The sequence below is a fragment of the Theropithecus gelada genome, chromosome 4 (assembly GCF_003255815.1).
Source record: "Theropithecus gelada isolate Dixy chromosome 4, Tgel_1.0, whole genome shotgun sequence".
Lineage (NCBI taxonomy): Eukaryota > Metazoa > Chordata > Mammalia > Primates > Cercopithecidae > Theropithecus > Theropithecus gelada.
Window position 1 is genome coordinate 42,692,249 of NC_037671.1, and position 26,191 is coordinate 42,718,439.

At 50.5% G+C, this 26,191-nt stretch overlaps 1 protein-coding gene and 1 non-coding gene across 2 annotated transcripts in view; one reads left to right on the top strand and one right to left on the bottom strand.

The window, feature by feature from the left end:
* Window positions 1-2,229: 2,229 nt before the first annotated feature.
* Window positions 2,230-26,191, bottom strand: part of LRFN2 (leucine rich repeat and fibronectin type III domain containing 2) — a 193,951-nt gene continuing 169,989 nt past the window's right edge. Inside the window, exon 3 of the mRNA XM_025383431.1 lies at window positions 2,230-3,511. Coding sequence (XP_025239216.1) covers window positions 2,542-3,511 — 970 coding nt within the window. The 3' untranslated portion in view covers window positions 2,230-2,541. The remainder of the gene's footprint in view (window positions 3,512-26,191) is intronic.
* Window positions 18,289-18,391, top strand: LOC112623934. The gene has a single exon (XR_003119279.1). It is a non-coding gene; the product is annotated as a U6 spliceosomal RNA (small nuclear RNA).

Consider the following 26,191-nt stretch of genomic DNA (forward strand, 5'->3'; position numbering starts at 1 on the left):
GACAAACACAAGAGCAAGTACATATCATGTCACGACAGAACTCGGAGCCGCTGATGAGAATAGACAGTGAGTTGGTTCCTTCCACTGTTCACCACCTTCCCTCTGTGTGTCTGAATCCAAAGGCAAAAAAGAAAGCTGGTATTTGAGACCACTTCCACAATGGCTATAGTTTGAAAGGATGAATGAGAAAGATGAGGAGGGATAAAAGAGAAGAGGAAAAAACAGGAAGGGAAAAGAGAAAGGGTGGAAGAGACTTCCTTTCAAGTTACTCAATTCTGTGGGTGCTTCTGTGACCATAGAAGGGATGTGCTCCAGCCCTGGGACTGGCCTGGAAAATTGTTATAACTTGAGGTCTCAGGAGGAACTGGCCTGGTCTGTTAATGACCTTGTCAGGACCAGAAAGGGACTGGGAAAGGCAGAGAGTAACAGAAAAAAAAAAAAAGAAGAAGAAGAAGAAAGAAGAAGAAGAAGAAAGAAGAAGAAGAAGAAAGAAGAAGAAAGAAGAAGAAAGAAGAAGAAAGAAGAAGAANGAAGAAGAAGAAGAAGAAGAAGAAGAAGAAGAAGAAGAAGAAGAAGAAGAAGAAGAATGAAGAGAAGAGAGGGGAGGGAGAAGTGAGGAAGGAGGAAGGCCTGGGATTTGGAGACTCTGGAACTAGAGCCAAAGGTAATTCTGCATAGACAGTTGCAACCCCTCCTTGTGTGTTCCAGAGTGGGGTTGGGGGCCAGCAGCTCAGCTCCAGGTCTGAGGCCATTGGAACTTTTTGGCCCAGAATGGTCTTGCCTGTATGCGCTGTGGGCTGTGTGGATGGCAAGTGGAAGAAGGAAGAACAAAAGAGAGAAAATAGAGGTCTATGGATGGAGTTGGGAGAGGAAAGAATGAGTTGGAGAGACTGAGGGAGAGGTAGTGAGTTGCTGATGAGTAGACACCGGACAGGGATGCAGGGGAAGGTCATTCCAATCTGTCTACAGCAGGTTCTCTGGGGGCACATCTCCTCTTCCCCTTCTCTTGCCACTGTCTGGCAGGGAGGGGTTATCCCTAGATGGAAAGGAGCCTATGCACCCCTCCCATTCCACCCTGTAATTTCCAAGGATGGACCCTCCTCAAGAAACCAAGAGCAGGCATCCCCTCATCCCACCTTGAGCCACTTTCTTAAAGAACAAACATGGGGCAGCCTTTGGACACAGAAATGCCCTAGGCAGGGTGAAAACAGGGTCATGGATCCCAAACACCACTGCCAGGAGGCAGGTGGCCTTGGCTCCTGCCCTGACCTGGTCATGAACTCACTGTGTGACCTTGGGCAATTCCCTTATGCTCTGTGGAAGGGAGAGGGAGGGTTAAAGATGGGATGATTGCAAAGACCTCCCCAAGCTTCAAAAGCCTATTATTCTAAAAAGATTCAACTTCCTCCCTCCAAGGCTTCTAGAATTCTCTGTGCCCAGTAAAAAGGACGGGGACTGCTGTAACCAGCTTGTGCTTCTGGTATCACTAAGCGAAATGGCCTAACATCTAGAGTTGTGAAGAATTAATAGGCCCATAGAACTGGAAAGGGACTGGAGACCTAATACAATCCCAGTATTTTTGCAAAGTGGAAAATTCAGGTACCAACAGATAAAAGGGTCTTGCCCCAGTTACTCAGCAGGCTCTTCATGTGACTATGGACACATGAGCTTTGGACTCCAAGTCCACCGCTCTTTCTGCCACCCACACTGCTTTCCTTAAGAGAAGCCCTCCTGGCCTGCCACGTGCTCAAGGGGGACTTTCCATGCCAGCTTCCCAGAAAGAGTGGCAACAAGCCCAAAGCAACTCCGGAAGTTAAGATCCCTTGTTCCCTACAACATGAAGCCCTCCTCCCTCCCCACACATAAGAACCCAGGAAGTTACTCTTCTGGTTCAAACTTCTGTGATGGGTGTGGCATGTCATGTTTGAGAAGCAAAGGAAACTAGGTCAGGTATTAGGGGTCAGTCACTCACCCCTTCCAGTGTCGGGTGTGGGGGTGGTTGGGAGTAATGAAAGCTCTGGGCAGGGAACCCCACAGTCTTCCCCCAAACAAGTGTGGAAACAGAATAATTCCCTCCTCTTGTCAATTGGCAACAATTACCCAGTACCAGGGCTGCTGGGAACACGCATTCATATGTACGATTAACTCTTGATTGTCCGTGTGAATGAAGAGGAGGAGTCTGGGAAATGGAAAAAAATAAATTAAGAAATAAAAACAACACTAGACCCATAAGCAATCCAAAGCCGCTTGCTTGTAGGCTACATTTGTGATTAGAAAGGCGGAGTCTCGCCTTTCCAAACACTCAGGGCTCAGTCCGGTATTTGAGCGAGTCCGCATTCCCTGAGCACACCCCGGCCGAGTGGTGGGGAGGTGATATGGGTGTTGGGGGTTGGGGGGGGGGACACGAGGCCATTGACAGGGAGACGAAACTGTCCCTGGATGTAAACATCACCATGGAAACTCCACAAACACTTGCCAGTGAGATTCTTTCCCCTTCTTCTCCCACCCTGCGCGCAGGAAAGGGAGCATGCCCACCCCCACCTAGACCGTGCTCTCCATCACCCACTCGGAGCTGCCAAAAGTCCCTCGGGCCCCCACCAGGTCACTCTCCTCGAAGGGCAAGAGCATGCCGTTGACAGAGAGGCTGCGCTTCGTCCAGATGTTCGAGACCCTCCGAGGGGGACTGTAGCCGCCGGGCACTACCCCTCCCGCCGCCGCAGCCGCAAAGTCCCCCATGTCGAAGGAGTGACTGCGTTTGGCCTTGCCCTCCAAGGGCAAGGGGAGCAGGCTCCTGGCCCGGGCCGCGGGCGGCCCCAGCAGTGGCTCTCGGTCCGAGTGGTGGCCCCTGGCTGACGTCCCAGCCCCTCTCCCGGCTGGAGTCCTGGAGTCCAGCAGCTCCTCCTTTCTCTGACTCTTGAGGTCCAGGGAGGCGAAGGCCCCCATCAGGCGGTCAAGGCTGGGCTTGGGGCGCGGGGCGGAGGGTGGGAGCCTCCAGGGGGCCCGTCCCAGCCCCGCGGCCTCCCCACTGCCCAGGGAGCTGGAGGAAGAGGAGTCACTAGCGCGGGCCAGGCTGGCGGTGAAGTCCAGGAGCTCGTTGCGCACCACCACCTTGGGCGGGCCCTGAGGCGGGGCTCCGGCAGGCGCGCTGCTTGGAGGCGGTGGCTGGGCACCGTTGGTCTGCGAGTACACATTGCTGACGGCCGCTGCCATCTTACTGGGAGCCTCGTGGTTGCAGACCTTGTAGCGCACCATGAGGATGACGATGAAGACCAGCAGCGTAGCCACGATGATGCCCCCGATGACCAGGATCATGGTGCCGCCCAGTATCTGGCTGTGCATGGACTGGCACTGTGGGTAGTCAGCCTTGGTGAAGAACTGGGCGCAGCCCACGATGTTGGTGGCCGTGAGTGTTGTGGCTGTGTCATCCCACATGGCCAGCACACACAAGTCGTAGCCGGTCCCAGACACCAGGTTGTTGACCACAAAGGCCTTGTTGGAGGCTGGGATCATCCTGGGGAGGGAGGTGGACACAAAGAGTGAGGGGTGGTGGGGTGGAAGGACAGGGTGAGGGGGAGGGGACAGAGGGAGAAACAGAGTGAAGGGGGAGGGGGAGGGAGGCCAAGACACACACAGGGATACAGAGAATAGGGCAGAGGGAAAGTAAGGGACAGGGGTGAAGAGACACAGAAGAAGAGAGATGAAGAGACAGAGGAGAGGGGAGGAGAGAGGGGCGGGGGCAGGCAGGTGACAGGAATAGGGTATAGGAAATGAGAAGAAAGAGATGTGAGGAGGGAGACCCAGACAAGGGAACCAAGGGACAGGTTGGGGTGGAAAGGAAGGTGTGAGAGAGGCAGATTCAGGGATGGAGCGTCAGGGAGAGGTATAGATGGAGAATATGTCAGAGACCGGGTGAGAGAACATCCAGATATATGGAAACAAAAACACAAAAAGACAATGAGTATGAAGATGAAGGGAATGAGAAGGGGGGTAGTTGAAAGCAGAGAAAAGGGGAGGCATTTAGAGGTGGAGGGAAAGAGGAGGAGGGGGAGAGACTCAAGCAGAGTTGAGAGGACACACAGGGACAGGCAGAGGGAGAGACAGAGAGGCAGAGAGGTTAAAGTGTGAAGAAGCAGAAATTATACAAAGGGACACCCGCTACCCTCCTCCCTCATACCTGCTACAAGTATTCCCTCCATCTCTGGGAAGGGCGGGGTGAGAGGTCAGCCCTGACCCTGTGCCAGCCCACTCCAAGGCTCGCTCCAGCCCTCCTGTGACCTCTGAGATTCGCAGGGATCCCCATCAACACTTTCTGAGCCTTCTTTCTGGACCAGGTGCTGTGCTGTGTCAGAGACAAGATCCTGCCTGGAGAGGCCAGCACCACCCTCACCTCCAAAGGGCTTTCTCATGACTCAGGAGGGAGAGCATTTGCTGCTGCAGACTGAGGGAGAGGGGGTCTAAGCAGAAGAGGAGTGGAGGCAGGAGAAGGGGGCCTGCCGCTTAGGGGTGGAGGGACAGTGCAGTGTTAAGGACTGGGGGGCACTTCTGCATCCCAGAAGAAAGGGACGATACCTTGGTCCTAGTTGTAGTAGCCCAGGCTCAGCCAGGAAACCTAGGGGAAGAGTTTCTTTAGTAGAAGACTTTAACTGCTCCTTCCACCTTAGGGGAGGGTCTGATGGGGAAGCACTCTCCCCACATTGTGGCTGATCCTCTCCTGCCTGGACCTGCTCACTCTGAACTCTAGAACCTTGTGACCTTGTTAAGCCTGGATGCACACCCTGAACTCTAAGACCCTTTTTGAGGTATCATGCCTTCTGCCGATTCCAGAGATGATGCCTGTGTCACTTCCATAAACACTCCTGAAGAAATACCCAGGCTTGAAGGTACCACTGTGTAGCTTTCTTGGTATTTCCTCCACTCCCATTCTCCTATTCCCTACTACTTGAGAATGAAAGGGCTCTATCAGCTCCCATCAACCCCTCAAACCTAGAGCTGGGCAACTTAATTAAGATATCAAATATGAAATACTGAAGTCTGAAAACTTCCACCTGGGATCCTCACACAGAGGACTGGAACTGACAGGCAGATATTGACATCCCGTCAGTGGGTAACCCCAGTGGCTGCTGCCTCCCTCCTCACCTGCCCACCTGCTCTTTTGCTAGGGAAGCTACACTGGAGGAAATTGAGCCCCCAAGGCCCAACTGATATGGTCTGGCTGTGTCCCCACCCAAATCTCATCTTGAATTGTAGCTCCTACAATTCACGTGTGTTGGAGGGACCTGGTGGGAGGTAATTAAATCATGAGGATGGGTCTTTCCCATGCTATTCTCATGATATTGAATAAATCTCATGAGATCTGATGGTTTTATAAAGGGGAGTTTCCCTGCACAAGCTCTCTTCTCTTGTCTGCCTCCAGGTAAGACATGCCTTTCACATTTTGCCATGATTGTGAGGCCTCCCCAGCCATGTGGAACTGTGAGTCCATTTAACCTTTTTCTTTTTTTTATTTAAATTATCCAGTCTTGTGTATGTCTTTATCAGCGGCGTGAAAATGGACTAATGCACAGCCCCACCCCTAGCAAAGTGTTTGGGGCAGAAGAGGCCAGAGGGGTTAGGAGGGGTGGATCCAGCAAGGACCCTGCAGCCAGCCCCACAGGTCTATCTGAAGACTTCAGAGCCAGTTTCACGTGGGCATCATGACAGTCCTGTAAAGGCAGTGATCAGTACTCCCATTTCACAGAGAAGAAATGGCTGAGACTCAGAGAGGGTAAGTGATTTGCCTGAGGTCACAAGCTTGGACTGCTAGTGTGCAACAGTTGAGACTTTTAACACTAGCTTCTGGGTCCATGGTCTGGGCTTGTTCCTCATTGTGTGACAGACATGGAAGCATTTTTCCTCATTTCGGTGAAAAGTTCACCCTGGCCTGTGGTTGGTCAACCACCTTCATCCCTGGAGCAGCTTAGAGCCTGCTGTGGCTCACGCTCCTCTACTGATAGGATGCCCTGCCTGCTGGGCCATCTGCTGGGCAGGGCCTAAGGAGCCCTGTATGGCCAACGCTGCAGGGGACACTCGAGTCCTCCAGGGCCTCGTTCCTTTCCCCTCAGGGCTAATGATGTAAGTTGAGAAGGCAGGAGCTAAGCACACCCAGAACAGTGACAGCAGCAAGAACAAACACCAGCTGGTAACTGTGTGCCATGCTCTGTTTTAAGTGCCCTATGCCAACTCACTTAGGCCTACAGCAACTCCCCAACACAGCTGCCATCAGAATCCAGATATTTCAGATGGGGAAACAGAGGTGCAGAAGTGTTAAGCAAAGATAACATGGCGGAGCTGGGATTAAATCCCAGGGAGGCCACCTTCAGTCTGCTCTGAACCACCGCATTCCACCATTTTGCTGGGTCGCAGTGATATAAGAGCATGTCCACTTGAGAGGTGGATGGACACCCTTGTTTACTGAATACCTGTTGTGTAACATAGATTTCCACATTCATGATTGCATTGAACACAGCCACCCCAGGACACCAAAGATGTACTACAAGCCCAGAAATCTTCTCAATATTTAGCCACCTTCTCCTGGGAAGTAGACCACACTATTACTACTATTACTACTACTAATAATAATAGCAACAAAATAAGAACAGCTAACATGAGGGCTTACTCTGTGCCAGGCACCATTGTGAGATATTTAAGGAGATTAAGACTCATTTAATACTCCCTAACATTGTTGGGAGGCAGTTATTGTTATTCTCATTTTCACTTAACGGATAAGAAACTGAAGCACAGAAAGGTTAAGCTACCTGCCCAAGGAGGCCCAGCTAGTAAGTTGGCAGAGTGGGATTCAAATCAGGCAGTTTGGCTCCAGGGCCTCCACACCTGACCACGGGGCCATGCTGCCTCTCAGACACTGCCCCATCTACCTGCCCTTCCTGGGCAACTTTGTGTGGAAACCTGCCTGGCCTCCCCAACTCCCCTTTGCTCCCAAACTCAGAGAAAATCATAATGTGGTGAAGCCACCTCCTAATGTGATGAAGCTGCAATTGGGCTGTGCTGCTGATGGAGGTGTAACAAGGCAAGGCTGATTCTTGGCGGGCCACTGGCACCTGGATGAAGGGTCAGGTCTGGAACAGTTTTGCACTGTAACTGGCCCATCAGAAACAAGGCCAGCAGGAAAAGCCTGCCAGGATGAAGAGCAGAAAGGCAGAAGGCGGCTCCTGATTCCTCTGCTGTGTGTGTGCATGTGTGTGTGTGTGTGTGTGTGTGGCAGTAGGAGGAGCTGGGGTGACTTAAGGAGAGCCAGAGCCAGCTAACTCAAAACAGCCCTAGTGGGCAAGGTCAAGTTTGCCTTTTCTAATAACAATAATAACCAGTATTCGCCTATTGTGCTGGCATGTTTACACGCCTTATCTCATTTAAGATCCTGACAACCCTCTGAGGAAGTTATTCCCATTTAGAGAAGGAGGAAGCTAAACAGTTTGAACTTTCCCTTGGAGGAATGATGGGGCTGAGACCAGATCAGGTCCACTGGGACCCAGAGCCCACACCTCTTAAAAGCAAGACCACTGCTGCCTCCAGGCAGCCAACAGACAAACTGCATGAGAAAGTCACAGGAAATGGGCACTCCAGTGAAAGACAGAGAATTCATCTCTGACCTGTGTACCCCTGTCCATCTCATCATCCAACCCTATGAAACCATTCACTGATCCTCCAAGCTGTATCTGGGGAGCCTGGATTTCCCCCTTCACTCCTGCTCACAACCCATCACTCTGGCTGGTAGATTCTACCTTTTGAACACCCTCTGCCTTCCAACTCCACATGCAGTGTTAGCTTAGGGCTCTCCATTTCTGGTTGGGATGGACTCAGCAACCTCCAGTCAGGCTCTCTGCCACAGATTGTGCTCCCTGAAAGTGCATTCTCAGCACCACACCATCTCGAGTGCTCCACCTAAAACACAGCTCTAGCTGTGTCCCCTGCCTGCTGAGATGCTTCCAGTGCTGACTACGGTCTACAAGAGACAGTGCAAGCTCTTTAGCTGGGCTCCAAAGCCAGGCTGCTGTCACATTGTTGTCCTTCTACCCACACAGCCTCTAACACTGCCCACATTCTTAAAAACTTGCCCAGGTAGGAAAACACTGCAGACTCAGCCAGGGCCTGAGCGGGCAGATGGCACTTCCTAGAAGGATAATTAAAGAACTTATTTATCAAGGGACTAATTGTAAAGAGGCAAGAGGTTATGGGGGATCACAAGGGAATGTGCAAGAACCCAGAGCTAATAGCAGCCAAGAGCCGAGCTGTTGCCTCTGCCACACCCCCAGGAGACAGAAGCACGTAGGCCAGTGCTACTCGTAGTGTGGCTCACAGACGGATGCCGGCCCATGGACAGTTTGTTCCTGCTCCATGATCAGACACTACAGAAGTCAAGAGTAAGCATTAAGGCTTTATAGCAATTTGGCATTGGTTGTCACATTCAAGTGCGTGATGATTATTTCTGATAACTTAGTTCTAGTCTTACAAAAGCACTGGCCTGCAACAGAGTGGGGAAAATTGAAGCTGCTCCTTCACAATGAATAGCTTGAGGAGCCCTGGGCTAGTGCAGGCTTTCTCAGCCCCGCCACTGTTGACACTTGGGCTGACTATGTCTTGGTTGTGTAGGGCTGTTCTCTGCATCGTAGGAGGACAATCCCAGGACAACCCTGGGCTCCACCCACCAGATGCCAGAATACACCCACAGTGTGACAAGCTAAAATGTCTCCAAGCATTGCCCAATGACCTCTGGGGGCAAAGTCACCCTCCACTGATGCACATTGATTTAGAGAATTTGGTTGAGAGACAGAAGCTGCCAGGGGCAACCTCACAGGGTGGGCGCCAGACAAAGAAGTAGCTGGACCTCACTCTTCTCTGCTGCCGACCTTCTGCTGCTGCTCTGCATGGCTGAACCAAACTGAAAGCCAGGTTCACAGGCACATGCAGGTCAGGCTTCCGGAGTGCAGAGCAAGGCAGAGGAGGGGAGAGTGGATCCGGAGGGACAATAGACAATAAATGGCTCAACCGTCAGGTCAGTCATGGGCCTCTCGGTGAAAACTACGTCCCTGAAATCCTGAGAGATTTCTTTTCATCATGTAAACTACCAACATCTCTGTTAGCAGAAAACATGAATTGCTATTTTAAGTTAAGCTGTTCCAATGCGTTAAATTTAATTAAGCTCACACACTCTAAAAGACAATTTGAAACTGCAACCCCAAGCACTTACTCAGGAAACACAAAACAAACCTAAGTGACTGCCTCTGGATTGTTTTTCTTTTTCTTTCTTTTTCTGTTAATATTATTTTGGCACCGTTCATTCAGTTTAACACTAGCACACAAATCTACAGTTGATACCAGAGGTCTATGAAATCACAGGCACATACTGTGATTCTACTGTGGGCTCTCGAACCTGTTCTCCGCCTTTCACCTGCTTGCCTCTGCTCTGTGGGGAACTACATTTCCCAGGCTACCTTGCCTGTTCCCAGGTTTCCGAGCCCTCAGGCTGCCAGGTGGAGGTGGCCAATGGAGGCACTGGAGAGAGACTGGAGGGCCGGAAGAGGGGAGAAGCCAGGTATCTCTTCTACTTTTTCATCTCCAAGTGGTTTCGCCCTGTCAGGCACTGAATCTCCTCTGTGATTCCAGCTGCCAGGGTTCCAGCTCCTGCTAGACACATTAGGATCTTAGTCACTGGCCATGCCATCTCCTCCTGTGTCCTTCCAGCCTTGGATGGGGATGGGTGGGTGGTGGTGGCTTCTGGCTGTTGCTAATCTCTATAGTGCCTCCCTGTCCTGCCCCCCACCCACTGCTCCTATACCCACTGTCCCCACCTGTTGTTGACCTCTGAGCAGCTCCATCATCCCTAAAATCCAAACCCTGTACTGAATTCTCTTTCTCTCTCTTTTTTTTTTTTTTTTTTTTGATACAGAGTCTCACTCTGTAGCCCAAGCTGAAGTGCAGTGGTGCGATCTCTTGGATCACTGAAACCTCCGCCTCCGGGTTTCAAGCGATTCTTGTGCCTCAGCCTCCCGAGTAACTGGGACTACAGGCACATGCCATCAAGCCCAGCTAATTTTTTGTATTGAGTAGAGATAGGGTTTCACCATGTTGCCCAGGGTGGTCTCGAACTTCTGAGCTCAGGCAATCTGCCCGCCTTAGCCTCCCAAAGTGCTAGGATTACAGGTGTGAGCCACGGCGCCCGGCCTGAATTCCCTCTTTCAAAAGACCTAAAATGTTCCTTTTTTTTTTTCTGACTGAATCCTGAATGACACAAGGAGATAGCCTTTACATTGTTGAGAACATTCTATTTATTAACTTATTTCCTTGCACTTTGGGAAAAGATGATCATCTCTTCATGTCAGCAGCAGCACATCTTGGCTACATCTGGTGAAACTCCAGCTGTAGGAAACAATTTACCAGCCTCTCGAAATCACTCATCACTCCCCCAGTAAGCCATCTTGATCCCATTATCCCATTGCACACAGTGGTCCCTCTTCCTTAGCATCATATCTTTCTCCACCGGGTGATCTCATCTTTTAAGGCCTGACTCATAAATTACCTCTGACCTCACCAGAGCTGTCTTTTCTCTCCCTTCTCCCACAACCCCTCCTACAGTCCCCTGTTAAAGCCCTGGGGGTTGTTCATGTACACTTTTCCCTTGAGGACTGGAACTATGTCTTATTCCTCTTTGTATTTCTACTGCTGATCATGATGTCTGGTCTAGAGTCAATGCTGAGTAAATATTTGCCCTATGGTTAGGCAGTGAGTGCAAGAGTGCTTTGCAAAATGTTAGGGCCTAAACATATGTGAGGGATTCTTATCTAATATTCAAGGGCTAGCTAATGGTGAATTCTCAGACACTGGCTGGTTCTGAGGACATCTTTCTGGAGAGGTATTTTTTCTGTCACCCAGGCTGGAGTGCAATGGCATGATCTTGGATCACTGCAACTTCTGCTTCCCAGGCTCAAGCAATTCTCCTGCCTCAGCCTCCCGAGTAGCTGAAATTACAGGCAGGCACCACTATACCTGGCTAATTTTTGTATTTTTAGTAGAGATGGGGTTTCGCCATGTTGGCCAGGCTGGTCTCGAACTCCTGACCTCAGGTGATCCGCCCGCCTTGGCCTCCTAAAGTGCTGGGATTACAGGCTTGAGCCACCGCACCCAGCCTGGGGAGGTATTTTTTCTGTATCCTTGAGGCTTACTGCAAGGGCTTCTGAAAACCTTTCATGGATGTGCATATACGTATGTGTTTGGGGTATATGATTGTGTGTAGGCCTGTGTGCGAGAAGATGTGTGTCTAAGAAGTATCATTTGTCAGCTGAATGTGTGGGTATTTGTGAGTGTATGTCAGAGTGTAGATGTTTACATGTATGTGGCAATAAGGGGTCCTGGTCCTAGGCGATGTTAGTCATTGTTCTGCCCCTCTTTCAACCAACCCCCTAACCCCACCACCCCCAGAGGCTCCCACATCCTCTGAAACTTCTGAGGTGACTTCCTGTGTGACCTCTCCTGCAGACTGAGCCTCCTCTTTTCTAATGGAACAGAGTTTGCCCCCCAGAAAAGGCATTTGGGCCTCAGAAATAGCAATGGGAATGGAGTGGGAGTTTCCGCCTGGGCCTCGGCCCCCAGGAAGAGCCTGTGGGCTGACTACCAAACCCCACTCTCCCCCTCTCTCGTGACTTCCCATTTAGGCTACCCTCTCTAGGCTCTCTTGCAGCTAGTACGCCCATGTGACCCTTTCTGGCTAAAGGGATGTGGAGGATGTCATCTGTGCCAGATGATCTGTGCCATCTCTGGGCCAGGCCTTCAGTAGGTCAGGATGCCTTCCCCACACTCCCCTTTCCTTCTGCCAGCTGGACCCTGGGGCAGGATGACAAGGCCTGGAGGGAGGTACATACGGGTACCTAGGTCTCCCATGAGGAAGGTCTCCTGGTAACCTGGCACACCGCTCTGGACTGTTAGGACAGTGAGAAATCAAATTTGATTCTGCTTGAGCCTTTACCTTATGGCAATTCTTTGCAACAGCAGCTGCCTCCCCTGACTAACAGACACCTGCAGGTAAGATGAAGTGAGCCTGAGGAATTTGCTATGTAGTAGGTACGTGTGTGAGAGACAGGGTGAATGTGTGTGTGTTTGTGTAAGAGGAACACATTGGTGCTGGTGTCTATACGAGAAATCTTTGCCTTCCTGGAGTTGTCAACAAATACCACCTCTTGTATCTGCATAATTCCTCCAGCCTCCAGCCTCCCCTCTGCTCCCCTAGCACTACGCCTTTCTAGGTGCTCTGTCCTTTCCTCCCTCCATCAGTGATGCACCATGGCTGCCTGCTGAGCCTCAGCGCTAATTTGGAATGACCACATCAAGTTTCCCTCACCCCACCCCCCTGGCTCTGTGTCCTCATTACTGGCTCTTCACAGAACCACTGGCTTGCCACCCTCTCTAGCTAGCCTTGGGATCTCAGACTACATGACATGGCCTCATTAAACCAAGCCAAGCAGCCCTTACTCCCAGATTCTCTCTCTTCCTGCAAGCCCCAAAGGGACCTGTTTGCTTTCATGCATGAGCTGCAAGGGAGTAGAGGAGATGAGTGTGGTTCCATCCTGCATACAATTTATTGAGTACTTACTACGTGCCAGGAACTTGACAGGCAGAATCTGATTCTGCACACTGACTGTATGAGGTAGGAATAATTACCCCATATCACAGATGAAGAAACTAAGGCTCAGGCAGATAGAACCCCTGCTTAAGCTCACACAGCTGGAAAGTGGCTGAGCCAAGTCGGCCAGGCCACAGAGCATGATCTTCCCTATGCTGTATTATACTGAATTGAATTGAGCAGAATCAGGATTTAGCAGGAGGCGAGTCTTGGAGTCAGCCAACTGTTTGCCAGCAATTTAAAAAGAAAAAAATAACCTGCATTACTTTACAATGATAGTTAACATTTATTAAGCACTTACTATATGTCAAACACTGTTCTGAATATTTTCCACGTATTAGTTAATTTAATCTTGGGAAATCCTGTGAGGGAGGTACTAGTCTTATTATCATTATGGATGAGAAAATCGAGGCTCCAAGAAATTAAGTGACGTGACTAAGCTCTCACAGAGAGGTTCGTGCTCAGCCAAGATTGAACCCAGCACTTTCACATTTCCTCAATTCATGTTCACAATAACCCTGGGAAGTACGTCTAATAATCGTGCTGCTGTTTGAGAGGCAGCGGTCAACTGAATTGCCGTGGGCTCACATAGCTGATTAGGGCCGGAAATGGGACTCCAGTGAATAAGGAGGGCAGTCTCTCTACTTCAGGACACATGCTCCTGGGAGGTCTGAGGGAAGTGAGGGAACCATGTGGATATCCATGGGCAGAGTTTCCAGGCAGCAAGGAGGTGCCAGTGCAAAGGCCTTGAGGTAGAAACAGTGAGGAGGACGGTGAGGCTGGAACAGAGAGATGGAAAGGGAGAGTAGTAGGAAATGAAGTCGCCAAGGTAGCAGCTAGGAGCCAGGTTCTTGCAAGTATGTTCACTCTTGTGTTCCAACTCTGAGCATTGGCTGCTGGGTGCTAGTGTTAAGGATTCTGAGGCTGTGTTTAGACTCAGTGGGACAGAGTCCTCTGGAGACTGTGTCTCATATTTGCTGTTTCTGGCCTAGAGATCAGAGTAGTTAGAATTACCAGTACAAGTTGTAGACCCTACTGGTGACTAGTGCCAAATGCTGGCCTTCCCTAAGCACCAGGCCCTGAGTGATAATGGGGGAAGGCACATGTCTTTTCTTTAGAGTGGGATGATCATGGAGCTGGTGTGACTCAGTGAGGGCTCCAATGATCGGAAGCCTCTGATCTTCCAGTTGGGGTCAGGGACCAGAGGCCTGGGGTTGGGGGCCAGCCTCTGTCCCTGCTCTTCTGCCCTTGTGGCTCCTGAGAATATGGAGCTTCCACAATGCCCCGAAGCACCCCTGCCTTACTGGCAGTTACTTTAGCCTCTCAGTGAGTGAAGGGGCCACATTCCTTTCAATAAGATTGAGACTCTGAGACAGAGCACCCCAACCATTGCCTCAATCCTCAGGTGTACCCAGACATCCACTTCCACAGCCCCTGAGACAGCAGGCAGGGTTGACATCAGCCCCTGTTGAGTTGGCCTCTGGGTCTGGGTGTCCTTCCTTGCTCCCATCCCCCAGCCTCTTCTCTGCCAGTAGTCAGAGGGATCCTGTTAAAACCCAGGTCAGAGCCTATCTTTCTCGCTCAACCCTGCTCTGTCCCCAGAGAAGCCCACCTCATGTAGTCAAAGTCCTCATATGGCTCACAGGCCCCAGGCGATCTGCCCGTCCCCTCTTGGGTTTTGTCTCCTTCTACTCCTCATTCTTACTCTACAACCTGGGCTCCCCGCTGCTTCTCAAATCTGCCAAGGGGTCTCCTGCCTCAGGACTTTCGCACTGGCTGTTCCCTCTGCCTGGACGCTCTTCCTCCAGATATTTATATGCTAGCTGCCTTGCCTCTTTCAGGTCCCTGTTCCAATGTCACGTTCTCAAAGAGGCCATCCCAGATCATCTTTTCAACACTGGGGGCTTCCTCAGGCTTGTTACTCCACTCCATTTTTCCCCAATGCACTTTTATTGCCCAACAGACAATATCATTGATTTATTATGGTTACTGTTAGTTGCCTTTCTTTCTCTCTGTCTACTAGAATGTCAGCTGCCTGAGGTCAGAGTTTTTTGGGCTGTTTTGTTTTGTTTTTACCTGTTTTGTTTACTGATATTTTCCCGACACCTAGAATGATACTTGGCACAGCGTAGGCCCTTGAAAACATTGGCTGAACTTGTAAATGAATTGAACGTTCCACACTGCACTGCCCAATATAGTAGCTGCATGTGGTCATTTAAATTTAACTTCAAATTAATAATAATTGATTAGAATTAAAAATTTACTTTCTGAGTTATAACAACCAGATTTCAAGTGCTTAGTAGTCACATGTGGCTAGTGGCTACTGGATTGGACAGTGCCACTGTGTGACATTTCTGTCAACACAGGCAGTGCTATTGGATGGTGCTGTTCTAGAACATGCTATGCAGCCCTATCCATGTACCCAGCAAATGGTATTAACACTGTCATTTTCTATGTGAGCCCTGATGCACCAAACAGGTGGGCCAGTCCAGATGATGTTGTCCAGCTCTGGGGCAGTTCACACCAAGGAATGAATTTGTCTTGGAGGCTTTGATCCGGACCTCTGAGCAGCTCCCCATTCTCTCTGAGGCTCTGGACAGCTTCATCCCTCCTTCACGACTCTTCCAGTTCTCCATGGTTCCTAGGACCTCTGGGTTCAGCATGCCCTCTCTGGGATTCTCTCAGGCCTAACTCAAGCTCCTCTGCCCCCTGGAGTGCTCCCTCTGCCTCCAATACTCAGCTTGTGCCCCAGCCCCTTCCCAAGGCTTGGCCCCACTGGCAAAGCTGCCTCACCTTCCCCACAGTCCTCAAACAGGGCCAGCCCTTAGCCAGCCTGTGTCTTTGGGCCCCCTGTGGTCCTTTGTTTCGATATTCTGGTTCCTGCTTTTCTGCTTCCCATGTTCAAGCTACCCATTACAAATCTGACACAATTCTATTAAGAAAACTCCCTCATAGATCCAATAACAATGAGAGATATCATCGGAATACCTACCGTTAGCAAGGGAAGCTGAAGAGGCAGCAGGTGCGGTGGATATGCACACAGGCTCTGGAGCCAGACTCTGGGGTTCCAGTCCTGGTTTTGCACATACCAGCTATAAAACCTTATCTTGGGCAAGTTTCTTAATCTCTCTGTGTTTGTTTCCCAGAAATATCCCCTTTCTGTAAAATGGTGCATTCATAATCTCTGCCTTATAGGGTTGTTATGAGGATTCAAGGAGTCATGATTCCTAAAGTACCTAGGTCAGTGCCTGGCAGAGAGTAAGCCCCGCATGAGGGTCTGTTACATAAAGGAGTGGGCCATGCTTAACCCGCTTAACCCCAAGGAAATGCCTCTCTGATGGTGGAAATCCAGGCCTCGGGGATTTGTGGCTGGCAAACCTTATGCAAGTTAGAAACAAGGAGATTCGGCAGTGCCTGACCCTAGCTGGGCTGGCAGGGAGGCATCTTGGCTTCAACACTTGCAGCAGGATGGGTCCCCTTCCAACTTCCCATGAGAGTCTTGTTCAGAATTCACGTGGAGGAAGTGTCAGTAAAGGCCTGGCTGAGCAGTGGCAGAGATGACAGGAAATTAGGCCAAAGAGAGCTGAGCTCCAGAAGGCTGCCTCTGTGCTCATCTCCCCAGCATTAGACCTTACCCGGTGACAGGTGAGGATCACTCGTTGGGAGGCCCTGTGTTTGCTCCCTGATTTGGGAGGCATGGCGGATGCAGCTGCCAGGCAAGGACTTGGGAAAGTCGCAGCCCAAGTGTTTGGTGGAGGCAACAGTGTCAGGAAGGGAGCTTCGCCCTGCTCCATGGGGCTCCTTCATGGAGGGGATAAAGCCAGGAGGTGGGAATCCAGGCACTAGCACTGCACCACCGGGTTCAAGCCCCAGTCCTGTCACTGACCAGCAGTGTGACCTTGGGCAAGCCACGTAACCACCCTGTAAGAGGGGGCAGATGATAGAGCCCCGTCACAGGGTTGCTATGAGGATTACATGAGCGAATCTCTGTGATTTGAACAGTGCCTTGTCCCTAGTGGGTGCTGAATTTGTGCTAGTGTTTGTGACTGAGGACAGAGAAGTGAATCCAGGCCTGAGGCTGGATACTGGCTGATGGATCAGGTGCACAGCCAGCTCCGCAAGCCAGTCGTCTGAGGTCTGGCAGTCTGTCTTGGTGCAGGCCACTGGGGCCAGCCTGCCCCCTGATCCAGGCACTTCTCTTGCTGACTCATCAAGGTGTCTGCTGGCTCTTCCCAGTTCTTCTCTGCCCTCACCATGCACAGATCCTAGGAACTCCGGGTTGCGAAGGGCCCTGAGAGCCAACCTGCTCATCAGCGCCTCCATAGCAGGCCCACCTGGCTGTCAGCACCCTCTGCTCACACACTTCCGGGATATACCAGGTAGTCATCCTAGCTCTGGACAACTCCGAGTGACTCATGGGGGCCATGGTCTGACAGACTGCGACTTCCTACCACCAGCCCAATGCAACCCCACAGCTGCCCAGAACAAACCTGTTTCTTTCTTTTCTACATGTTGATGCTTCCCATATTGTGAGGCCACTCTCTCATCCCACCTTGACTTTTCACATCTCCAGAATTCACATTTCCATTTCTTCCAACCATTTCCTCATAGCACAGTTTCTAGTTTGCTGGCAGGCTGCCCCGCCTGATCATACCCGATCACATGTCAGTTTGTCTTTGGCCCTTCTCTTTGGGGGTTCTGAGTAGTCAGATCCTATGCTCCCCAATCAGACATCACACTTCTGGTGAACACCACCCCCCTCCCTGAAAGTACACTGGATTCTCTAAAAGCCACATCCCATTGGTGGTCACACTGAGCAGACTGTCAATGGAGAGGCCCTGTGCTTTCCCAGGACTGCTGTTAAGCCACATTGCTTAAACACTGTCCCCACCACTGCAGGCTCAGCCAACCCAGGCGAGCTCTTGAGCCCATGTAAGGCCTGCCTCTCTCTCTCTCTCATTCTGTGTATGTGTGTGCGCGTCCTCATTCAGGTCTCCACAGATATAGAAGTCTTTTCTGCATTTAATTGTCTTTAGCTTCCAGCCCCCAGGGACTGGGTTGGCATATCTTAGAGGAAAGAGTGTAGGCTTTAGACTCAGACAGAAATCTCTCTTTGAAGGCTAGTTCTGCCCCCGACCAGAGGTGTGACTCTAGACCATGTAACTTTCCTCTCTCTGAACCTCTGTTTCCTCACATGTGAAATGGGAGAGTAATACCAGCCTTCTGTGGTGAGTGTGAGAAATCAAGTACAACAGGAATAAACATGTCTGCTCCTTTCCTGGGCCATTTGGTACCACAACGACGATGACTACAATGATGCTACTTGTCATTTATCTCCTGGAGGAGCTGAGAAGAGCTTACTCAACAACTCATCATGTACAGAAAAAAATGCAGAAGGTGTCAGATCAATTATACCTTGTTATAAACACAAACGTGTGCAAAATGAAGATTCCCCACCAGCTGTGCCCAAGACACACTAGAACAACCAGCAGACACCAAGTAAACACCACCTAATGATGAACCTGATCGGACCATTCGCCCCAGTTGGCAGATCCATAATTTCGTGGGGGCATCACCCGGAGCAAAGGCAGCACCAGCCTCCTTGAAAATGCTATCGTTTGCTCTCTTTGGCAGCACTTCCACTAAAACTGGAACCATGCAGAGGTCAGCATGGCCCCTGCAGAAGGATGACGGCAAATCTGTGAAGCGTTTTATATTTGTACAAAATTCTGACACATGCTACAACTTGCATGAACTTTGTGTGATTCCACTTATATAAAGGGCCTAGGGTAGTCAAATTCATAGAGACAAAAAGTAGCAGGGTGGTTGCTGGGTGCTGGGGGAAGTGAGGAATAGGGAATTCTTATTTAATGACTACAGAGTTTTAGTTTGGGATGATGAAAAAGTTCCAAGATGGATGGTGATGGTGACTGCACAACAATATGATGTATTTAGTGCCAGTGAACTGTCCACTCTAATGTGGTGAAAATGGTAAATGTTATGTATATTTTACAATTAAAAAGGGCAAAAAATATTGCAAAGCCAGTTCTACCAGGTGAGCAGGAAGAGGAGAGGTTGTTGGAAATAGATGTGTCACTTCAGGGAGGCTGATGAGCATCTGGGTGGCAGTCACCATCGGCAGGAGCTTCTTGATTCTGTTGTCAGTGGGCTTGGGTGGCCCTGTCAGATCTGGGGAAGGAGACAGCATTTGGGGAGGGGTAGAAAGAACCCCTGGCCATCTGATGCTATTCTACATGTGCCCCAGTGGGTGAAGAGTAGGGCAACTCCAGAGTAGAAGTTGGCAGGAATCAAATGCCTGGGAAGAGGCATTTGAAGATCCAGCATGGTGGTTCACAGCAGCTGGGCCTGGGTTCAAAATCTGCTCAGGCGCTGACTAGCTGTGTGACCCCAGGCAGATTACCTACGCTCTGCCTCAGTTAAATAGGAATACTAGTACCTACTGTGTTGGAATATAATCAGGGCTAAATGAGGTAAAGTGTGTTAAATGCTAGGGGTGCCTGGCAATAAATGAAGGAATGGTAAACACTGGGTTTTGTTTCAATGCCAATGGTGAAGTCAACAGTAACCCTTTGTCTTAGTTTCTGTGTATTGCTTAACAGAATACCACAGACTAATTTATATTTTTAAAAAAACAACAACAAGATTTTCTCATAGTACTAGAGGCTGGAAGCCCAAGATTAAGGTGCCAGCATTTGGTCTGACAAGAGCCTTCTTTCTGTATCCTCACATGGCAGCAGTGGGAGGGCAAGAGAGAGGCAGAGAGCCCCCTCAGCAGCCACAAGCCCTCATGAGTTTATCACCCCTTACGGGCTCCACTTCTTCATCCTATCATCGGGGATTAGGTTTTAATCTATGAATATCGAAGAGGACACAAGCATTCAAACCACTGCACCCTTAATAAAGCAACTCTGGGTAAAATGAAGCCCTCAGTCATTTCATGGAGGGGCCCCACCTTTTTCTTCAATTATAACCACCTCCTCTGTCAGAGCAGAGGCTGTATCATAAGAAGGAACCTGTATTGATCCCCAGGGTGAATCTGTGCTCTAGTGAAGAAGGTTTACTGACTGTGCCATGTGAGGTGCGTCACTTCCCATGTTTGAGCCTCAATTCCACAGTTTTCTCACCTGCAAAATGGGTTCATAACAGCAATCATATGGTGTCTTCGTGCAAATTAAGTACCATGATATTCGCTTAGTACAGAGTATGCTGCTTAGAGTGTGTTTATGCAATAAAAAGTAGCCATGATGATGTTTGCATTTGGTATTTGAAGATCAGTTTCAAATGTTGGCCCCACCATCTGCTAGCTGAGCAATCTCGAACAAGGAGATTGTGCTCCTCTGAATCTCAGCCTCCTCATCTGTCAAACGGGAATGAGAACACTACCACCTCCCCGAAAGGACCGTCTGGAAAACCTAAGATGCACATCTGCTTGGACACAGTATGTAAGTGGTGAAGCATTTATAAATGTGAGGTGTCCATTTTTTATAATGGGGACAGCCAGCACTCGTGCATAGTGAGTGACCGAGAAACTTACTGACACTTCCTTGGGGGCTGCTCCAAGCTGCATGCCTGGAGGCAGACTCCCTGGTGAGAGCTTGCTGGGCATCTGGCTGCTGAGTTGCTGCATCATCCTGCCCACTGCCTCACCCCACGGAGAGTTGCCCTTTCCACCCAGCAGTCAGGAGGAGCCCACTCAGCACTTCTCTGGGCTGTGCTTCTGCTGATTCTCCCTGGATACCTCTGTCTCTAACAAGCAGTCTGCTCAGGAAGGAGTTAATTAAGGGTGGGGAGAGTGACAACTTCTAGGGGGAGTTCTCAGGTGGGCAGCAGGGAAGCCCCACTCTGTCCAGCCAAGTGGAAGGTCCTTGCGCACTCCCGATCCTGGAGTCAGCAGGAGGGAGGGTGGGGGAGCAGAGCTGTCCTCACCCACCAGCCATCCTCATATCCAGGCTGGAGGACGAGGCTCTAACTCCCACTCTGTCATGACTTGTTCAGCTTTGGGCAATTCACTTTCCTTCTCTGTGCTTTTAACATTCTAGAATTTCATAAGAACATCACTGGAAGAGGGGTGATGGGAGCGAGGGGAAGGCGGGAGGAAGGGGATGGGATACTGGGGCCGTGGGAGTAGGGGCAGCAGCAGGTGCCTGACCCTGAAAGCACACAGGGCTCAAATCCCATCTCCACAATTTATTGACTGTATCTTTACTCCCTTACTTAACTTTCCGTAGCTTGTGTCTTCTTATTTGTAAAAGCAGTTTGCGAACCCAATTTGCAGAGTTATATGAGGATCAGCAGTAACGTATGCCAAGCACTGGCATACGATATATACTCAATAAATCATTTATGTATATAGTGAATGCTTACGTACTTTATTATTGTCTGTCTACTATTTGTCTTTCTGTCATCTCTTTTATATACTAACACCATCCTTTCTACCCACCTCGCAGCAGGACCTCTCCTGATGGCAGAAGATGAGCCACCTGAGGGCACAGGTAGTTTTAGGGGTTGGGGTCTCTGCCAGATGGCAGAGGAGCCTTCCTACGGGATGTATTCATTAGCAGGAGCTTTAAGGTGGGGCTGGCCTGGCCCAGAGGTACACCATCCTGATTTTGCCCGGGAATTACTAAAAGCAGCAGCATAATTATCCTCCTTCCTCTGTCCTGCCCCAAGTCTGGGAGCAGCCAGCGCCTGTGGGGACAATGAACACAGAACAGAGCCACTAATTGCATGCCAGGGTCCCTGGAGGATGGCCATATGGGCCTGTCATCTTCTTAGTGTGGAAGTAATCATGTAAATAAATCACGTGTAAGTAAATCACAGACTTATCTGTAATTTTCTGGGAGTCTCTCCAGCACTGTTTATTAGGGTGCATGGGTCTGAAGCCCCAGGAATTGGCTCGGTCTCCTCCCTCTCCTGCTCCAGCTGGGGAGAGGCCACACTGGGTAGCAGACAGGAGTGAGGCTGATGAGGAGTTGTCCCTGCTCTGCTGGGGCACATGCAGGTGCGGTGGAGGGTGAAGCTCAAACGGGCATGGCAGGAGTAGGGGGGCTGTGGGAGTGAGTGGCCATTGGCCGTGTAGGTACGTATGTGAGTATGACTGTGTGTCCACTGGCCAGTGTGGAAGCAGCCCTGAGCATGTGGCAGGGAAAAGGATTGACCTGAAGCTGTGAGCACCTGTGATCATGCACAGGTGGGGGTGAACACTTGAATCAGTGTCCTCACAAGGGCCACATGGCCCCATGGGATCTGGCCCCACTGCCCCTCTGCCCCAGCTCGCCCAACCTGCCCTGCACTTTCTCTGCTTCAGCCACCCTGGCCTCTTCATTGCTCCTCAGAAACACTCCAGTCACAGAGACTTTGCTCTTCCTTCTGCCTGGAAGGCCCTTCCCACAGACCTCAGTCCGGCTCCCCTTCAAGTCTTTGCTCAAATCCCACCTTCTCAGGGAGGCCTGCCCTGGACACCCTAGCTAATATTACAACTTACCCACCACCCCCAGCACCCTGCCATGTCTTGCCTGAGGTTTCTTTTTTGTGTGGCACTCACTGCCTCCCAGCACCCATATCATTTACTCATTTGTGGTGCCTGCTGCCCGTTTTCCTCTCATAAGGACCAGGATTGCCAGCTGTTTTGTTGACTGATGTGTCCTGAACACCCGGAACAGGAGTGTTTCTTTGCTGGCATAGCTGCTTCAGGTCTCTCATCTGCATGTAACATGGGGAGGAGACAGAAGCCATCCAGGTCATAGGGCTGCTGGACAGGCCCAATGGTCGGATATCTAAAAGCACTGACAGCAGCCTTGGCACACTGTTCAGTAGCTGTGAGCCCTTGTTATCATGCCCCACTGCAGCCTGGAAGTGAAGCCTGCATGAATGATCTGTGGAAGGATCTGACACAGCAGCAGATATCCCAGGGAGGGGTCCTGATAAACGCTTCCCGCCCCACTCCCACTCAACACCTTACAAATTCTCAGGAACAAAAATTTTCTGACCTCCCCCAGTCAAGGAACTCATATTTTGGGGATCCCTTTGGGTTAAGAAATTATTTATCAGGAAATGTATAAGATTTTTGGTTTTTTAAATCAAGGGAAAAAGCAAGCGAGGCCCCACCCGTGCCTAGCCTGGGGCTGCACAGCTCCGGAGTCCTACAGGTAAGTTAACAGAGTGTGACTGACAAGTACATCCTCTGAGGGGTGTGAGAGCCGCGCAGACCATGCAGGACCTGGAGCTCTGGCCTGAGAGTCTCCAGCCCAGAGTCTTCTCCCAGCTTTGCAACCCCTAACAGGCTATGAGACTGGGGTCAAGTCCTATCCCTTCTCTGGGTCTCTGCTTTTCCCTGACACCGTGAGGCATTGGAATTAAGCCATTTCTTAGGTAATTTCCAGACTCATTCATTCATCCAAGAATGTTTGTGGAGCTTATGTGACAGGCACTGCTTTAGGTGTCTGTGGGGACAGCAGTGACCCCCACTGATACGAGTCCCTGCCTTGTGGAGTTGACATTCTCTGTGGGGACAGAGCAAACAGTAAACACAACTGGTAACTGATTTAGTATGTTAGAAAGTAGACTGTGCTAAGGAAAGAAGAACAAGCAGGTAAGAGAGAAAAAGAAAGTGTTGAGGTTAGGGTGGGACGGCTCAGCTTTAAGTGGGTGGTCAGGCATCACCTCATTGAGCAGGTGACCTTTGAGGTGAGGGAGATCTTACATCCTAGGAATCTAAGAATCTGGTCAATGATTTCCAGCACTGCCGTATTCCAGAGAGCACCGTTTGTGGTCTCTGGAGCCCTATCTCTTCTTTTTCTCCATCGCTGTGCACACTGACCCCATGCCACCCAGTGGGTGATGGGACTGGAAGACAGATCAGCCATATTTGCAAGAGTGGTGAGTGATTTACCGCTGCCTTTATTCATACTCTGATGTTTCATGGCTCCCGCGGCTGTGATGGGATAAATATGACCTCTTATTCTCCACTTTGCTTAAGACTCAAGGTCAACAGCCCAGCTGTGATCTATCTGCTGTTCCCTCTGCTGTATGTCCCCAAGCCAGGGAATCCCGTGACTGTCCAAGATTCACAGTGTTGTCCTCCAGCTACACACGCCTGCCTGCCACTCAGCACTGGGCCTGGGCCTGGCTGGGCCGGGGAGGCAGTGGCTGCAGTAGCTCTGGGAGAATGATGGCTCATGTAGGGCAGACGCTGAGCCATAAATCTCGCTCTTCCCCAAGCCTATGCTGTCTTTAGGGCTGAACCACGACCCGGTTTCCTTTCAGTCTGGGAAGAGGCAGCAGTGGGAGGCAGAGCAGCCATGGTTCAAGTGGCAAGTTATAAATTAGAACACCCCAGGACATGGCCATCATCTTCCCAGCATGCAGAAGGGGTAGAAGGCATGCATCAGCATGCCTGCCTCAGATGGAATCCCCCAGGCCCTTGAAGCAGCCGAGGCTCCCCTCTGCCTTCAAAGCAGCCATGGCTTTGTCAGACATCACCAGCACTGCCGGAAGTTCTCCCACTTGTCTAGCTGAGAGCTCACCCCTCCTAAAGTGCCCACCTGTTTCCTCGTGTTCCTCCTTATGTGCAGGTGGGTGGGATGGGTGGATCTGGTTCAGTCTACCGCATTTCCTCATGGTGGTTCTCAGTGCCAGCGGGCTGACGGTTTTGGGGTTGTTAGTAGATTGGGCGACTGGGGAGGGGACAGGGGTGAAGGAAATGGGGTCACTGGACTCTATTTTGAAGACATTACCTGTGACTCCAAGACACTCATCTCACCCCCTCAATCCTAACTCATGTCCTGGGAGGAAGAAGAACAGTCAGGAGCTCTTTGGAGCACAACAGGCCTGGGTTTGAATCTGGCCCTGTCACCTCCTAGCTGGGAGGCCTCGGGCAGTTTACATACCCTGTCTTCTCCCTGTGATTCCTAACCTGGGAAAGAATCATAAGCCTGCCTCCCAGAGGGCTATGAAGGTGCCCGGTGCAGGGGGGCACACACCAATGGGCACTCAGAAGCTGGCGGCGCACTATTGAGGCCTCAACTGGAGCCAGTCTACTTGGCTTCACATTCCAGCTGGGACACTTCAGGCAGGCTTCTTCCCCAGGCCATGCCTCAGTTCCCCCCGCCCCGTAAAATCGAGATAACACCTGCATCTTTTTTGTCAGGATGTTGAAATAATTAAATGAGCTAATAAACAGAAACCACGTACAACAGTACCTGGCATGGAATAATTTCTCAGAAAGGTTGGCTCTTATTCTCCTTATCTTTATTGGAGGAGAAACCACCTGCATTCACTTAGCACTTTTGACCTAATCCCATCCATTGGCTTTGTGATTTATAACCCATTTATTTCCAATCAAAGAAATGAAATGACTTGAAACATAAAAACATATAAAATGGGACACACAAAATTTGTTAATGTTCTATTGAAGATTGAAAATCAATAAAAAGGCTTGAGTGAGAAGCTTGCCCCCCCAGGTGGGGTCATTGTGACACCCAAAGGATCACTTCAGTTATAAACCCCCACATGACCACACAGCTGAACACAGCCCTGAGCCACTGTCTTTTGGGAACAGCCTAGGGAGGAGGCAGCAAGATGGTTCTGGACAATGTGAGGGGGTGGCTTTGTTGGGGTACTCTGTGTGGGAGTTGGCACCATCAGAGGCTAGGGAGGGCTGAGGCTGCCTTCACATGGGGGGCACCCTCAGCTTCAGAGGAGCTTCTTCAGCCCACTTTGGCCCGGACAGGCCACATTCAGTGTACTGTCCACTGCCGGACCCCACACCTGCAGGGAGACGTCACAAACCCTGCACACATCTGAGGCAAGGGACCAGAGACCCACCCCAGGCAACTTCCTGCTCCAGAGACAGACAGACACGCCAGTCTTTCCCCACAGTGCCTCCTGTGCCTCTTCACTAATTGAGCTCTTACTTATTTTTATTTTTTTCTTTGAGACAGTCTTGCTTTGTCGCCTAGGCTGGAATGAGATGGCGCAATCTCGGCTCACTGCAACCTCTACCTCCCGGGTTCACGTGATTTTCCTCAGTCTCTTGAGTAGCTGGAATTACAGGCACGTGCCACCATGCCCAGCTAATTTTTGTATTTTTAGTAGAGACGGGGTTTTACCATGTTGGCCAGGCTGGTCTTGAACTCCTGACCTCAGGTGATCCACCCACCTCGACCTCCCAAAGTGCTGGGATTACAGGCGTGAGCCACCATGCCCGGCCTGAGTTCCTACTTGACCTTCTGGGTCACCTCTTCCAGGAAGCCTTCCCTGGCTTCCCCAGGCTAGGTCAGTTCCCCAGGACCTGCTCTAGCATGTACTTGCACAGCATTTATTACAGCTGTAGCTACTGAATCGGTGAACACCTCCCAGCATAGTTGTTTAACGTTTGTCTCCCTGGGAGATGCGAGTTGTAAGAGGGCAGAAATGCCTTGTTCATAGCTGCCCTTCCCATGTGTGGCCCAGACGAGTTGTAAACTTAAACACCTCTTGAATGATTAAAGGTAAAGGCAA